At 40.5% G+C, this 17,158-nt stretch overlaps 1 protein-coding gene across 1 annotated transcript in view; it reads right to left on the reverse strand.

Annotated features, from left to right (window-relative positions):
• Nucleotides 1-8,148: 8,148 nt before the first annotated feature.
• The window catches only part of SDC2 (syndecan 2), a gene marked incomplete at both ends in the record, with an annotated part of 105,182 nt that continues 96,172 nt past the window's right edge, over nt 8,149-17,158 (reverse strand). Inside the window, 3 exons of the mRNA XM_084229362.1 lie at nt 8,149-8,312; nt 9,677-9,812; nt 14,466-14,599. Of these exons, the coding sequence (XP_084085488.1) occupies nt 8,149-8,312; nt 9,677-9,812; nt 14,466-14,599 (434 nt within the window). The remainder of the gene's footprint in view (nt 8,313-9,676; nt 9,813-14,465; nt 14,600-17,158) is intronic.

The raw sequence follows: 17,158 nt of genomic DNA on the forward strand, positions 1-17,158 counted from the left end.
CCCACTCTGTCTCTGGTGAATCCTCTCACCCCCCACACCTCTGGCCTGTACCCCAGTTCTTGTATGCATAAATAAATAAATCTTTAAAAAAATATATAGGGTAGCCATAAAGTCTGCAAACATAGGTCATATGATGCTATCAGCTATTATACTGGGATGTCCATAAACCATTTATTTTATATTCATCCAGATTCCCAAATTTTGTGGTACCCTGGCTCTCCAGAATCTGATCACTTCTCACCACTTCTATCTACCATGATTCTCTCTTTGAATACTGCTATAGCCTGTGTTTCTGCCCACATTCATGACTCACAGTCTATTCTCAACACAATGATTAAAGCATTCCCTTTGAAGCAATAGTCCTCAAAATGGGGGTTCTGGACCAGCAGCAGCAGCTATGCCTGGAAAAGTTATTGGAAATGTTAATTCTCATATTCTACCCACATATACAATCAAAGACTGTGGCGGTGGGGCCCAGGGATCTGTGTTTTAACTACTGTTTCCAGTGATTCTGATACCTGCTAAGGTTTGAGAATGGAGTTCCGCAACAATTCTCAAAGACTGTTAAAAGAGTTTCAAGGCCATCCATATACCACCTGGGTCATAGATAAGCCAGTAGATCCTCTACTGACTGCCCACCACTTTAGTCTGCAGCTTGGCAGTTATTGTCCCTTCTGCCTGAAAGGGGAGTGGGGGGCCTCTCTTGCCCACTATGGCTCACCTCTTCCAAGTCTCTGCTCGAATATTATAGTCTGTCTCTTCCCAATAGAATGCAAGTTTCTCAAGAGCAGAAACTTTGTTTTGTTAGTTCATGATTCCTAGGGCCTAGAACTACACCTCGCACACAGTGAGAACCTGGGAAATCTTTGGTGGAGGAAGGGATAAATGATCCTGTATTGAGATTCTCTTAAGTTCTACCAGATGCCAGATAGTGCACTAGCACATCATCTCATTGAATTTGTCCCACAATGTTAATGCAATAGATGGTATCTTTTACACACAAAAAAATGAGTTAAGTGAAATAAAAAGAGTAACAGATACTTAGAAAAAGGAAAAGACTGAGAGTTATCAGAAGAGGAAACTTTTCATAAACACTAAGTTATGGGTATGACATGGAGCCAATCCATCTATATTTTGTACCATCATTACTGCTTTTCCTTGCAGTGAGTTTGGGCAGAGAATATGCAAGCTTTCCCTGGCATTTACCTAAGCAGAATTAAGAAAACAAAAATTCCGGCTTTCAATGACCCCTGGACAAGCCTACAAGTGAGAATATTACTTAATGTTTTGTTTTGTTGATTATTTTCCCATTGGGAACAAAGGTAATAGAGCTATTTCCTAAATATTCAGATAATTCTTCCTTCTCTGCCCAATTACTTTTTTCAATTATCAGGACAGTTCTTAGTCTGTTATTAGTGGCTGGGCAAAGTGGATACTTTAACATCCTTCTAATGTGCTCAAAAATGAGCTCTCTGTGATGCATTGTGGGCATTTTTCTCCCTTTGCAATTAAAGATTGTGTTCCCTGCCAGGCACCTGCCAAAATGAGAATTCGGTCCTGAGATGAGTGCTAAAGAGTGAACAGGGTAATGGTTCATCTATAAAGATAGAATGTGCTAGAAGGCAGCCCCAGGGCCATCCTCCAGAGTCTCTAGCTACTTACCTCTGCAGATGATCTCATCTAGTCCCATGGCTTTTAATTCCATCTACATGCTGTTCACTCCCATGTCATCAGTTGGGGTCCAGGAAGAAAAATAGAACCCATGCTGGGAAATGCAATCGAGGGAATTTAATCCAGGGAATTAGCTACAAAGATGTTGGAAAAGCTCTAAGGGCAAACTGGGGAGAGTGAAATAATCAAAAGAGTAGCTACAGCAGGAAGTCACCACCCTCCCCAGGGCTGGAGAGACAAAGGGGGAAGTTGGGGCTTATGAGAATTAAGGAACAGTGTGACCTAGGAATTTGAAGGGGGGTTGACCTAATGGGAATTCAGACTATAGAGGGGATTCATTCATGCCAGGATGCTGCCCAAGGCAGAGGGAAGGGAAAAACACTCTGGCTTTTCCCTTCCTCCTGCCCTCTAGCCTGCCTGTAACTTCCATTGGTCAAACTTTCCCAGAAGCCAGCTGGCAAGGAAACTTGAGAAATGTAGTTTGCAAAGCTGTCCCCTCCCCCCTACACTTCCCACCACATATGGAGCAGAGCAGGAAAATGCAGGCCTTGAGTCAAAGTGTCAACAGGCAAATCATGGCACTACTCATAAATTCATATCTCCAGCCCACACTTCATTGAGTTCCAGCCTTATATTCAGTTGCTCCACTCCCCTGATGTCTCCACTTGAGTGTCTAATATGGTCCTCTCTGACTTAACATGGTCCAAAAGGAATTCTTTGTTTTACCAGCAAACTACCCTGAATATTCTCCTTCCCAAATATGATTTACCTTCTGGCTTAGCCAGAAATAGGTTGTAATCTTTGTTTCTTTTCTTTCCTTATTTCTTTCAACCTTTTAGAAAGACCCGTTGATTCTGATAGTCTATCTCCTCTATTACCACCTTAGGTCAAGCCACCGTCACGTCTTCCCTAGGTAACTATAATAACATCCTAACTGGTAATGCTACCCCTCTACCTCATGTTGCCTCATAACGTATTTTCCAGGGGTCAGTTCCTGAAGATGTTGAGGGAAAAAAGAAGAAACAGGGACTTTATTCTAAGTGCTAAAGGAGCCATTGAGAGAAATGATGGGAAATGATTAATATCACAAGGAAATCATTGTTATGAGCAATAAAACATAAAGGAACAAAAGTAGAAGGTTAGGAGGCAACTATATTTCTCAGCCCTCCAATTCTGCCTCTTTTACCACTGCCTCTTTGCTTACTAGTCTCTGGCCTTTTCGCTATTCCTCTAAAATGCCAAGTCCCTTCCCTTGGTAGGCCTTCCCCAGCCTGGAGGGCTTGTCCTGATTGGAGCAAACTGGATCTGCATCATTCAAGTCTTATCCTCTGAGAGATCTCTCCTACCAGACTTAGTGATCATAGTTGTTCACAAATATCCCCTTTCTCCTTATGGGCACAAAATAGGATTACATTTCTCTGCACCCTAGATAATTAGCTTTGGCCAGTGCAATAAGTGGGTGGAAGTGATATATGTCCCTACTGGGTGAGCCTTAAAAAGCCACTATGTGCCTTACTAAGCTTTTCCTTCTGCCACAGAATGGCAGTACTCCAGATAATGGCTACTCCCTCAGCTGCAGACATGATGGAGTGAGGATGTCAATTATTCAGAACTCTCTGCTTCCCGGACATATACCACCAGCTAGAAACAAATATTTACTGTTTCAAGATGTGGAGACTTTGAGATTGTTACTCAGTGTAACTAACCTATCCAGGCTGATAACAATTCCCCAGGTCAGCCTGCCTCATGTCATGCAAACTACCACCAGCTGATAATTTCCACTTGATTTTGTTTCCACTATACACCTTTCCAAATCCCAGGATATAGCAGGGGCTTTGCCTAGTTCACAATGATCCCCCTAACACCTGAGTGCCAAGTGCATGGTCAGTAGGAAGCAACTGTTACAAGGCGTCCCCAGTGTGAAATGGGTTGCCTGACTTTGGGTCCTCATCCGCATGCTTAAAAGGGACTTTAAATGGGACTCAACTGTAGGCACACACAAAAAAGGTTAGTAAAGGGATTATTTACAGAAAAGAGAAATGAAGACATGTCAGGGAGAAAGAGAGATAAATTGGTGAATGGGTCCTACCGGTTTCACTGAGCTGGGATCCAATAGCATGCTGAATGCCAGTGAAAAACCAAGGCTCCCCAAGACAGACATGCCTGGTTATACACAAAACCTGGCTGCTTAACTCCACCCTCAGTTCCCAGCAATCCTCCCTTCCATGGTGATGACTTAGGGGATTTGTAGTCCTTGGTGTATTTGATCTCTTTAGTCTGGGGTGAGGGTGGGGTCCATAAAACCTGTTTATGGAGCTTGTTCAAAACATCCTTCCCCCCGCCAGTGTATCTTATCAATTAAACCTCCAGTGCCTTGCACATGCAAGTATTTTTTGTTTGAACACTATTTTGCCAAGGAAATTGGCATGAATGTATCTTGCTCTCAGCACATCTGAAGCACCAAAACCTACGGCCTTACTCCAATCTCTGTGGGTTGGATCTATCACTTAGGTTACATCCTTCCAGCAAATTCCCTGAAACCAACTTTCTCCTAAAGTCATGATTCCTTGGTCAGAATAGTCCCTGCTAAATACCATATGCAGCATATAAACAAAAGGAATGAAATCTTAGAAGTACAAATCATGAGAAAATTTTCCAAGAGTTTGGAGACAGAAAGGGGCAAAATTCATGTGGGTACTGCTTTTACCACTCTATGGCTCAATTGTTCCACTTTAAAAAAGTGTCCTATGCCAGCTGAATCTAATTCTCCAGAAATGACCAAATCTCCAATTTCACTACCTCCATAAGATACCACTGAAAAAATGATTAGTGATTACTCAGCTCATAGTACTTTATCATTTAATTTTATTAATTTTAATTGAAAGCTTCTTAGACCTGCCAGAGGCTTAGAACTTAGAAACTCAAATTTCTAAGTTAGAGGTTGTATTGCTTAAAATCATTGTCTTTCAAAACCAAGCAAATTAAAAAATGTTTTTCTACTATCCCGTTATATAATTTAGTAAAGGTATAAAGATCATCCAGATTATAAAAATAACCCTGCCAAAAAAAAAAAAAAATAACCCTGCCATATTTTTAAGTTTTATATTTTTGCTACTCACTTAAAATCTTGTTGAAGGTTTCAAGATACCTTAAGTTATTGAAGAACCAGGCTCCTAATAACAATGACTTTATTGTTGCATGGGTTCTTCCAGGAACCCTTTGTAGGAAACTTACATTCTTGAGGGGAGCCAGAGAAAGATAATTCTGTTATACTTACTTAGTCTCCTAGACCCTACACAGATTATATCCTCAATAATTCAGTATATTTTGTCTAATTTGCAAAAAAGTATATTACCAAAATACCAATTCACTAAACATGTGACCTGAAATTCTTGGGGGCAAAGAATGTCCTAAACAAACGCCACAAGCAGATTTTATGGACCCCACCTCCACAGCAGACCAAAGAGATCTAAGACACCAAGGACTACAAATCCCATAATGTCATCACCACCAAAGAAAGGACTGCTGAAAACTGAGGGTGAAGTTAAGGAGCCAGGTTTGGTATATAACCAGACATGTGGGCCTTAGGGGTCTTTGGCTTTTTCGCCAGGCTTCAGTATGCTGTTGGGGCTCCAGCTCGGTAAAACTGGAAGGACGATTTCACCAATTTATCTCTTTCTCCCTGAGTTATTCATTTCTTCAATCCACCTTTTTGTAAATAAACCCTTTATTACCACTTATTGTGTGTACCTACAGTTCAGTCTCATAATTATAAGTCCCTTTTAAGTGCACAGGTGAGGACCCAGAGTCAGGCCAACCCATTTCACATTGGGGTTGCCCTGTAACAAAACTATCAATATTTAATGTTAATAGATGGCAATTTCTGTGATCTTGTACAATCTAAATTCAATTTTATGAACCAGATCCTCATCCTATAGTCCAGCGACTACACACTTAAAGCTGAAACTTAAAAAACAAACAGACAAACATGAACCCATTCCAATCACCCCATGGCTGAAACTGGGGCAGTTTGAATATGCAAGGCTTTCAAACAGAAGGCCATATTCACACAAAGGAAATCATTGACATGTGGTTAAGGAAACAGGAAATTTTCACCTTGGCTTTAATGTTATATTTTACCAGAATTTTCCTGAAATTGGTAATCATTACTAATACCTTTTCAATAATACTATTTACTGCATCTTTAAAAAGAAAATTAAAAACTAAGCAGAAAACAGAGTTGAAGAAAACTAGATGTCAGTCTATACAATTTTTCACTTTCAGCACGACAGACTTTATTTTGGCACTTTAACAAATATTTTGCTTTACAGCAGTGACAAAATATTTGCCAGAAATGTTCTTTTCCTGGCATGGATATTCCAAGCAGTTGTTATCCTACGAACTGAATTCACTATGCATTGCACAGTTAGCGGAACACCCACTACATTCTTTACCTCCATAACTGAGGGATGCTGTGCAGCTTTAGAAGGTGCTAGCACTTCCTTTTAATCACTCCAAAGTGGATGGATTCTGCCAGTGATGGGACAAGAATTTGAGAATTAAGGCCATTAAGAATTTAAGTAAACACTATTCTGAGTGCTGTTTAAACTTTTTTTCTTTTTTTAATGAGGTCTGTGGCAAATCCAGGGGATGTTCTCTAAATGAAGTATTCACACTTTATTAAAAAGTAAATTGTATGTTGGAAAGGTCGCTGCTGTTTTGCTGTCTTCTTCCTACTCTGGTGGCTCATAGTTTAAAGCAAAATTAACGACAAAAATAGAAGAAGGAAATGTTCCATTAGAAGTACCCAGGTAGGGCCCTCTTATACTTCCATCTCTTTCCAGCAACTTACATCCGAAGCAGTGAGGCCCTCCTTTTAATGTACAGAGCCTTCCTGCCTGTGTGTGAACTATGTAAGGGATTCCACCTATTCTTCTGTTAAGCTTCAGGAGAAATTTGAAGCACCGTTTTAAAGGTAAATCAATCTCTAGGACTAAACTTTAGCTACCGAGGTCAGAAAAGCACCCTTCAGTTCTTTGGAATTTATAGTTCTAACAGTTATTTGCAAAAGCAGGCATCCATCTCAATACTTCCATCAGCTATCCCATAAAGGTTGCAAACTTCACAATTTCCTGGCAGCCTTCCAATATCTATACCGGAACACACACAGGATGATACATTCAGATTTACTCTAGCCAATTCAGAAGTGAATCTGGTAATAAACAGCCTCGTTGATGAGCTCTTTGGTTTTGATTTACGGATACTCTGGAACACACAGAAATCAAACCCACATCATCCTTGAAAGCAGACGGTCGTTAGTAAAGGGTAGATGTACATTTGATCGAAAATGTATAGAATTTATAACAGTGACATTTTCAATATTAGGCCACATGATTTATTCAGTAGTTTTTAAGTTCCCAAATTACAATTTATGTCTATTCGTAAGACTACAAAAGTTACCATTAGAATTGTCTGTGCTTATAAAATACCAACTTTTTAAACTGTTATATATACTCATTAACACCAGTCTGCGACGAGTTACATAGAATCATAGGCACTTCAAAGGCTTAAAAAGACGTTTACAACTTAAATGCATTTTTAAGAACAAAAACCAATTTTCCTTAAATCCATACTCGTACCTTCAAATTACAAGAAATTAACAAATACAGTGGCCAAAGGAATCTGCAGCAACTTCTCAAAATACTGTTAGCATCTTTGGGTTTGCTGAGGCTTGTCAGTAACTCACATCAAATCCTCCCAAAAGAAGATCTGATTAGATAGATATGACTAAACAGTTTTGTGGTAATAATCCAATTTTACACATTAACTTGCTATTGCAAATCTGTCTGAAGCTACAGGTAATGAAAAACAAAGCGAGTGTAAAATGGATAGTCTGACACTTAAAAATTTATACAAAGTGGAGGTTAAAGTTTACATATTTGAAAATCACATATACACTAAATTACCATTATCTGAATTATCCAGAGACAAATTGCACTGTAACAGCTACAAAAGGCATAGAGTTTTGTTTTGTTTTGTTTTTAAGGGGACAAGAGGTGTTGCAAAGGAGAGGGGAACAACAGATAAATTAACAGAGTAAGACCAACTTGGTAAGGTCAATTTGAGACATGCTGACACAAATGAAACAGCTTTCTTCTTGGAACCATTGAATAAAAACAATCCTTTTGTATTTGCGCATAAAAGCTTAAACCGATTCCATGAACATTGAGGATTTTTATAACATAATATTTTGCCACTGCTATTCACAGAACACTGCAGATGTTAAGTTTTTAAATTTTATGTTGTTCTAAAGAAATACATGAAAAGTTTTAAATACAATGGGGTTTTATCATTAAAGTGCCAGGATGGCTCTTTAATGAAAAAAACAAAAAAACAAAGATCTTCGTTATTCTATGCAAAAGCTTTATTTTTTTCAAAGTTCAGTGATCTCATAAATAGAGACACTAAATGGGAGTTTCACGCATAAAACTCCTTAGTAGGTGCCTTCTGATAAGCAGCACTGGATGGTTTGCGTTCTCCAAGGTCATAGCTTCCTTCATCCTTCTTCCTCATGCGATACACCAGCAGCAGGATAAGGAAAATTGCAAAGAGAAAGCCGATAACTCCGCCAGCGATGACAGCTGCAACACACCAAAGGAAGATTACTTTTAAAAGAGATTCGAGGGTTGCAGAAATTAGCTTTGTCAAGCCCAATCTATTTACACATTTTTAAAAGGCTTAATTTGAAAACCCAAGAAAATGTAAAAACTGCATTCAATGAAGCAACCAGGTAATTATGCAAATACGTCATTTCTCAGGAAGGTACAATACTCCTTTGATGAGTATTAATAATATCCCCCAAAGCCTCAATAAGAAAAATCTGGCCATGACCTCAACTAATTCCTCACTTTAAAATTCTCTAGTCTTTTCAGTACTCACATTTCATGGTCTAATCTTCTAATTGCTTTTTCAAAGAAAACACAAAACACACTATAATTGACTTAAATTTTGTCAGAGTAAATACGAAGAAAGCATGCAAATTTTTCTCTCAGTCTTAGATTTGGGACCATCCTTTCAAGGCTAACATGTTCTTAAATATTGCAAGTCTTGGGCCTAACCCACATGGTGCAGCAGACCTCTCCTGTCTTACCCACTGTTCTCCTTAGCAGTGTATTTCAGTAAATTCACCTGTTTTCTCCTCAGTCTATCTCTGGTGAATCCTCTCACCCTCCTGCCCCCACACCTCTGGTCTACACTCCAGTTCTTCTATGCATAAATAAATAAATCTTAAAAAAAAAATCTTGCGGGCCTCCCCAGTGGTGCAGCGGTTGAGCGCTGGGTTGCGAAGCTGCCCGCAGCCTCTGCAGCGCCGGTTTGATCCCCAGCTGCTCCCCGGCCACTGGAGGAGGGTCCCACATGGCGCGCAGACCTCTCCTGCCGCCTGCTGCTCCCCTCAGCAGTGTACTTCGGTCCTTCTGCCTGCTCTGCTCCCCGCTCTGGCTCGGTGAATTCTCTCACCCTCCCGTGCTTCTGACTGTACCCAGTGCTTGTATAAATAAATAAATAAATAAATCTTAAAAAAAAAAAATCTTTCAAGTCCTCCTCTTTAAAATCAAATGCTAATTCTTTCATCAAACTACAATTAGAGACAATCTTAATGCCATTGTGCATTATTTGTGTCAAATGCCCTCCTCCCTGAAGAGCTTTTCCTTCTCTTTAAGTTTAATTAGAAATCAGGGATGATTTCAAGCAAGACTGATTGATCTGCACCTCCTACCACACCACTCAGTTGTCCCCCCCAAAATGCCTAGCCATTTCTGTCAGGGGCCTGACAGATAATAAAAACATCTGTCTAAACTCTTGCCTCTGTCTGAAATGAAACACTCAAGCCTACTTTCAACAGGAAGGTGACATTCAGCAAGCTGGGCCTAGATCTCAGAATATTATTCAGGCAAACAGAGGCCTATTGAAGGCCCCTCCCACCTGACCCCCACCAGCTACCCACCTGCCAGCACTTCTGTTCGTTTAAACAGATTGTCTGAATGTTTCTCGGTATAAACATTTGTATCTTCTTCAGCTGGGTCCAATTTGCGTTCAGAATCAGAGGGGAGAACATTCTCTTTATCAATTTCTTCAGGTGTCTGAATAGGAGACAGGGAAAGATTATAAAGATATAAAAAAAAATGTGCTGGCAAGGAACAATACCTAATTTTATACCAAAGTTGGTTTTCTTCAAATAGTGAGTTTAGGAAATCATGGGGATCTTCACTGTGTGGTGTTCACACCGATGGGTGTGTCCTATGAAGGACCTGTGGAGCTCAGTCTTGCGTAACACCCATCACACATCTAGACAAGAGGGCTAGTTAGTGAGTTCACAATAATTCAAATAGCACGGTCAGGTGGTGTTAGCTGATCTCTACTTTTTAGCCACTCCACTGACTTCAGGCAGCACTGATGATTAAAAGAAGTCAATTAAAGATCTGTGTAAAGGGGCAGGAATAGACACAGTGCAGGTTTTCTGATCCAGCAGACCGGGTAAAGGAGGAGTCAGAGTCCTTAGTGGCTTTTGCAGGTCTTTTATTGGGGTTCACCAGGCATATGGCAGGCAGGGGTGCTGGGGGGCAGGGAGGCTGGCAGGCCTCCCAGCCCCCAGCAGGTCTTCACTCTGTGGGCTCTCCGGCCTTCGCTCGGCTTCTGCTGTTCTTGCTTCTCTCTTGGCTTCTCCTGGCGTCCCCGTGACGCCACCCTTAAAAGCCCAGTCTCAGCCCAGGTGAATCCCATCTACCTATGCCCACACCCTACTCCAGGTGTCCGCCATCAGGCATGCATTCAGGACCGCAAGGATCCATCATCTATCCTGAAGGCGGGAGGGCAGAAAAGCCTGACATTTTTCCTTACCCTACAATCTGTCACATCCATGTTGGGTTGTTTGGATGCCACTGAAATGTAATGGAAGTAAAATGCTCTGTTTGAACAAATAACTTTTTTTATTTTTTTGCGACATAAATTTACAACAAACAGGACTGACTATCTAGAAGAGTGACATAAATGCCATTATGAGACTAGACAAAAGCAAAGTCTACTTTAATGGTATCCTACAATGTTTAATTTAGCTGTGTCAAATAATTATAAAATAGAAAATTTAATTGCTATTATTTTAAAAATTATTTATTACCAATATTCATCATTATCTGTACCTAGAACAGCATTTGACACATTATGAGCAGCACTCAACAAATTGCCCATAAATGGATGAATTTTTTTATTATGACATTGAACGCAAACAGATACCAGGAATATAAATATATTACGGTGTTTTGGGATCCTTATTGTTTGAGTCCATCTACCAAACAATTTATCTTCTTTATCTTGAGCTAGCACAATTACTTCCTTAAAGTCAGTTTTTAAAAGCCTAAATCAATTTTCAATCCATTGCTAACAATTGACCAGACTCTATGTCAAATTAGGTTTGAAAGCCAAAACTCGCCTGTCTCAAGTGCGTGAGTTCTGATAGTCACTGACTACAAGAGAATAAGTTATGAGAAGTGACCAAATGCAAATGTGGTAGATCCAATGCCCCTTTCAACAGCCACAGAGAGTAACTGTGCCTCACACAGATAGTGTTCAGTCACCCTACCATCAGCGGCACCTGCCACTTTTCATGTCCCCCCTTCTCGCTTCTTTCATTCATTCATTCAACTTAATAGATGTGTGGAGCAGTTACTACACAGGGAGTCTGCTCATGCCAGATCCGTGCGCCTTGTTGCTCACAGAACTTCTCCTTTCTTCCTCAAGACCTGAACTGTGACGTTAGTGCACCACCACTGGTCACTGACTCTTCTTAGTTCTACAGCCTGGAGAGTCTTGACTTGACTGGCTCAAATCTGCAGAAACCCAGCCAGCCTTGTTACTCACCACCCTGTTCACATGCACTAGCAGAATGGAGGAAAGAGGAAGAGGAGGACAGCAGGGGAGCAGGAGCAGGAAGAAGCAGGTACTCTGGTTAAAGTGGGGTAGTTGCAAGTGTTCCTGCCTGCAGGGGGTGCTTCTTGCTGCAGAGAAGTCCTGTCTCTACCTTCAGGACATAGCCTTCCACATCCTATCTGCTGCTAAGGCTGGGCAGTGTGCCATTTGTCACCAAACAGATGGGTGCGCTCCAGAAGGAGACACTTGTGTTTCTAAGTCCGTAAGCAGCAGGTTACTCCTGCTCTGTCTTTGGCAAAGTCTGCCACCGCAGTTACGACACACGCTCATCTGGCGAACTGGATTGGTCTCTATTGCTTCAATGAAGGCTTCCAGAATGCTTCCTGGGTCTCAGGTGCCCTAGTATCTGGATTCACACTTAATCTTTTCAGTGACCCATGAGAAATAGGCTCAGAGAAGCTAACAAACTTGACCAGATCCAGGATTTGAAATGTAGGCTTTCAGCAGACTTTAATGCGCATTTTCAAACTTAAACAGCTTACCTAGTAGGGGGTGGTCAATTAATTGCAATATAATGCTAATAAAGCCAAAATCTCAGGGTTCAGAGTTTTCATTAGGTACTAGCTTTGCTCTGTTCTAAGGTCAAAAACTTTCTTTCTTATTAAGTCTGCCCTCAAAATGAAGATAGGGAGATTGTATCCAGATTCATTATTATCATTAAAGAGGCCCAAGTTTACATACCACTGGTGGAGAGCCTGAGGAGATTCTGAGAAATACCTTACTGAGACTAATACTTGGAGTCTCCTTATTTCATGGCTGTCAGCATATGTAAAGTGCACATTAGAGACAATTAAAGATCTGGCTTTAACTCTGAACAATTTCTTCATAAAATGAAAACAAACTATCTGGGCTGTGATTTCCTGTAAAAAATATGCAATAAGCTAGGCCTGGGTGATAAAACTCGTAGGTAGAATGAGCTATATCAAGGCATGAGAAGGAGGATTCCTAAATGCATATTACTCTGTGAAAGAAACCAATTTGCATAGGCTACATTCTACATGCTACTAACAATGTGACATTCTAGAAAAGACAAAATTATGAAGACAGTAAAAAGATCAGGCACTGGGGGACAGGAGACATAAATAGGCAGGGGCAGGGCATAGAGGACTTTTAGGACAGTAAAACTATACTGTGATACTATAATGCTGGATACAAGTCATTATACATTTTTCAGAACCCAGAGAAAACACTAGACCAATCAGGATGTTGATAGTAGGGGAGGCTGTACATATATGGGGCCAGAGAATGTATGGGAAATCTCTTCAATTTTGCTGTGAACCTAAAACTCTAAAATACATCTATTCAACAACAAGTAAATGTCAAAATAATCATAAATGGAAAAGCCATTTATAATAATACCATGAAAGACTAGTTGTCCTAACATTTTTTTTTTTTTTTGCAGTCAGATGCAAGAGGCTTTTGCACTTTTTATTTATTGCCTTCACCATGGCACAAGAGGACTGTTCATTAACAGTATTTAACTGACCGCTTTGGGCCACTCCATACCCTGAGCCGAAAGCATCTCGTTCCCTCCTGACCTTCCTTCTCTTGGGCTGAAGGTCCAGACAGTCGGCTTGGACCGGCCATCGCTGGCTGACAGCGGCGGACCGCCCCAGGAGCCTAACATAATTTTAAATGGTGCTCTGAGACAATAACAAAAACAAAGAGAAACCCCACTGACTGGGAGAACATTTTTGCACCCAACACTAATGATAAAGGACTGATCACAAAAATCTGCAAAGAGCTGATGAGACTCAACAACAACAAAGAAAATAACCCAGTCAAAAAATGGGCAGAAGAGCTAAAAAGAAACTTCTCTGAAGAGGAAATGCAAATGGCCAACAGGCATATGAAAAAATGTTCAACATCACTTGTAATCAGGGAAATGCAAATCAAAACTACCATGAGATACCATCTTACACCAGTGAGAATGGCACATATTAAAAAAACTAGCAACAACAAATGTTGGCGAGGATGTGGAGAAAAAGGAACTCTCCTGCACTGCTGGTGGGAGTGCAAACTGGTCCAACCACTATGGAAAGCTGTGTGGAGATTCCTCAACCTACTAAACATAGAGCTTCCATATGATCCAGCAATTCCACTCCTAGGTATTTACCCAAAGGACACAGAAATATCAATTCCAAAGAGCACCTGCACCCCTATGTTTATAGCAGCACTGTTTACAATAGCTAAGCTTTGGAAACAGCCCAAATGCCCAAAATAGATGACTGGATCAAGAAGATGTGGTACATATATACCATGGAATATGACTCAGCATTCAAAAAAGATAAACACATGCAATTTGCAGCAACATGGATGGCACTGGAAGGGATCATGCTCAGTGAAATAAGCCAAAAAAAAAAGAAAAATACCGGATGGTCTCACTCATAGCAGGAATCTAGAAAACTTAAATAAGGGACCAGGAAAATGAATAACTATAAGAAAGTGAAAATCAAAATCAACAAACTATGAACCAGAGACACTTTTTGGGGGGTGGGGGGCGGGAGGGGAGGGATTGGGGTCAGAATGGGGGGGGGTTGCAATTGTATGGGGAATATAAAAATAAAATTTATTATAAAAAAATAAAAATAAAAATATGATAACAAATGTGTGCATTTATGTATGCAAAATCCTGTCTGTATGGATATATGTGGAAACTGAATTTTAAAAATAAAGAAGAAATACAAACACTTCAATTCTTACAAAAAAAATAATAAAAAAATAAATGGTGCTCTGAAAAGGTCCATTCTGCACATTTTCAAAAAGAGCATTTACAATAATCTGATCATGCAATGCAAAACAAAACACACCTTCGTCTGAGCAGGTATCTTGTTCTGTACCTTTGGCGCTGTGGTTTCCACTTTAGGAGCAGCACTGGTGAATGGTATCTTTGGAAGTAGTCGAGATGTTGTCAGCTCTGGACTTTCTATGTCCTCATCGGCTCCTGGAAGGGGGAGCAACAATGAGCTGAGCACATGAATCATGACAGATTCCTGCATTATCAGACAACATGAGACTGACACAGAAGCAGCGAGTTCTCTCAAAATGTCTGCTCAAAAACTCAACACAAACCTTCCTGTAGTGTCACTGCATTGAAGAAGTGGTTTTGAATGGGTCTGTGGGTAGCTAGGCAAGTTTTCTATAATATTTTCCTGGACATTCTTGAGTTTCCCTGGCCTATTCAGTCTCTCCTCAATGAGATTTCTTCCTTTCTCCACTGCAACATATACTCCATTTTCCATTTTTAAAAACACAATAAACAAAAAAGGAAGAGGCCCCTACAGCTGACCACTTACCTGAAGGGAACTACTACCCCTTTTTTGCCAGAGTTTTCCAGTGGCGTTGGGTTCTCACTAGCTCCTTTCCTCACATCTACTCCATTCTCTGCTCTACTTCTTCTCTTTAGATTTTCCCTGTCATCACACTATTGGTACTGTCTTATTAAGGTAACCAATGTCCCCCATGTTGCCACAATCAATGACAATTTACAGAATGGTCTTCATCTACTCAAACCACTGGACACTGGCCCACTATCATCTGCTTACTGATATGCTATCTTCGCACTTCCATGACTGACTGCCTGGTTTCCCCCTAACCTCTCTGGATACTTTCAAGTCTCCTTTGCAGGTTCAGTCCCTTCTGCCTGGACACAAAATACCAAGTTTCTTAAGGTTAGGCTTCAGGTTTCTTCTGACTCTACTCTTTCTCCCTCACCCATGTTCATAGCTTCAATAACCATCTAAATACAAATAAAATCTAAGTTGACATCATTAACCTCTATCACTTCTCTGAAATTCAGACCTATATATCCACTGGCCTACTTGACATTTTCATTTTGAGTGGGTTGAAGGTATTCTACACCCCTAACATGTCTAAAGTAGAACCCATGGCTGCCCTCCCTTTCCCCAAGAACCTGGTCCCTCTGTTGCCTTGTAACCCTTCATTCCCATAAACCACAACTCTGACTTCCTCTTCTTTATCACCACATTAAATTTATCGTCCAGTTCTACTGATGCAACCCTTGGGTTTCTCCATTCTAACAGCTTAGTACAGTTCCAGGGCCACCACCCTCATCCAAGGCCCTGTAATCTTTCTATGAACCACCACATTTGCCTTTTTCCTAATGCTCCCATTCATCTGCTGTCCACAAATTGGCTGTGATCCCACCATCATCTTATTTAGAACTATTACAATGGTACTCGCCTGCTCTTGAGAGAAATATAAACCACTCAGCCCAGTTTTGAGGGGTCTAGTACAGGTCTACCTTTCCAGCTTCCTCCAGCCTCATTGTCCTTACTGTCCCCTGGACTCCAACTGGGGCTCCTGGATCTTCTGCCAGAAGCCCTTGCTTAGTTAATTCCCAATTTACCTCCAGACCTAAGTTCAAAGGTCACTGAAGGTCTCCCCTGCAAATTAGGTCAGAATCTTCCAAAGTGAATTTTTAGCACCTCCTTCCTTACCCAAACTGCATGAATCACCAGTTTGTGACGATGCATTTATTTGTGTAACTGCTGATTGAAGTCTGTCTCTCCTACTAGATTGGAAGCTCCATAAGGCTAAGGGATTGCATCTGTTCTGCTGACTGAGTGCCTGACAGTCCCAAGCATGCCCAGGCTCCCACCCAGCACTGGTTCGGATAATGACTCACCACCAACTGCCATCTGGGTACCTTTTTATTTTTTTTGCTTTTTTCCAAAATAGCATTTGAGCATTTCTGACATTCAAATATAAAATTTCAAGTCGATCATTTGTCAAATTTGTAACAACCCTAATACTTTCAAATTCTAAATCAAACTAACCTACTGCCTGAGAGAGGAACAAAAGATGACTAGTTTCAAATTCCTCACAGATTCATGTTAATGTAATAAGCAGTTTGGAAAGTTAAGAGGTGACACACTGGAAACAGTAGAACAGCTCTGGCTAGGGTTCATGTTTTAATAGATTAACTGTCTCCTTTCACGTCAGCATGTATACTCATACTATACAGAAGGAATGGCAAGGTAAATTGGGATAAATACAGGATTTGACATTAAACAAAACAGCAAACAAACCCAGTACAACTTAGGGTATTTATCAGATCTATGGTGTTGGGAAAATAATGCTTGAGCCTTAGTTTCTTCCTCTGTAAAATAGGGATAATACTAGCTCGCTCTCAGATGTATAAACATGCCATATTTGGTAACATAATGTGCACATCAGATGTGGTATGAAATTAAGTCATCAATCATGACAGCACCAAAAATACATTCTTTTTCATATCAGCCTAGCTGATTTTCCATCAAAGTTTTACTATGACCTACTTGATTTGTCTCTATAACAAACGATTTTCTAACAAAAAACAAAAGTTCCAGGAGAAATAAACACTTTTCAATTGAGGGTTTGTAAAACCACCTTGGTTCACAATAGGTACCAATATGAAACACCAAAGCAGAGGTGTGGACAATCTGTTGTGAGAGAAAAGAGATGTGGAAAGGCAGACTGTAGTCGGGAGGTAGCACTTCTT

Source organism: Talpa europaea (assembly GCF_964194135.1).
Source record: "Talpa europaea genome assembly, chromosome: 3".
In the NCBI taxonomy this organism is placed as follows: domain Eukaryota; kingdom Metazoa; phylum Chordata; class Mammalia; order Eulipotyphla; family Talpidae; genus Talpa; species Talpa europaea.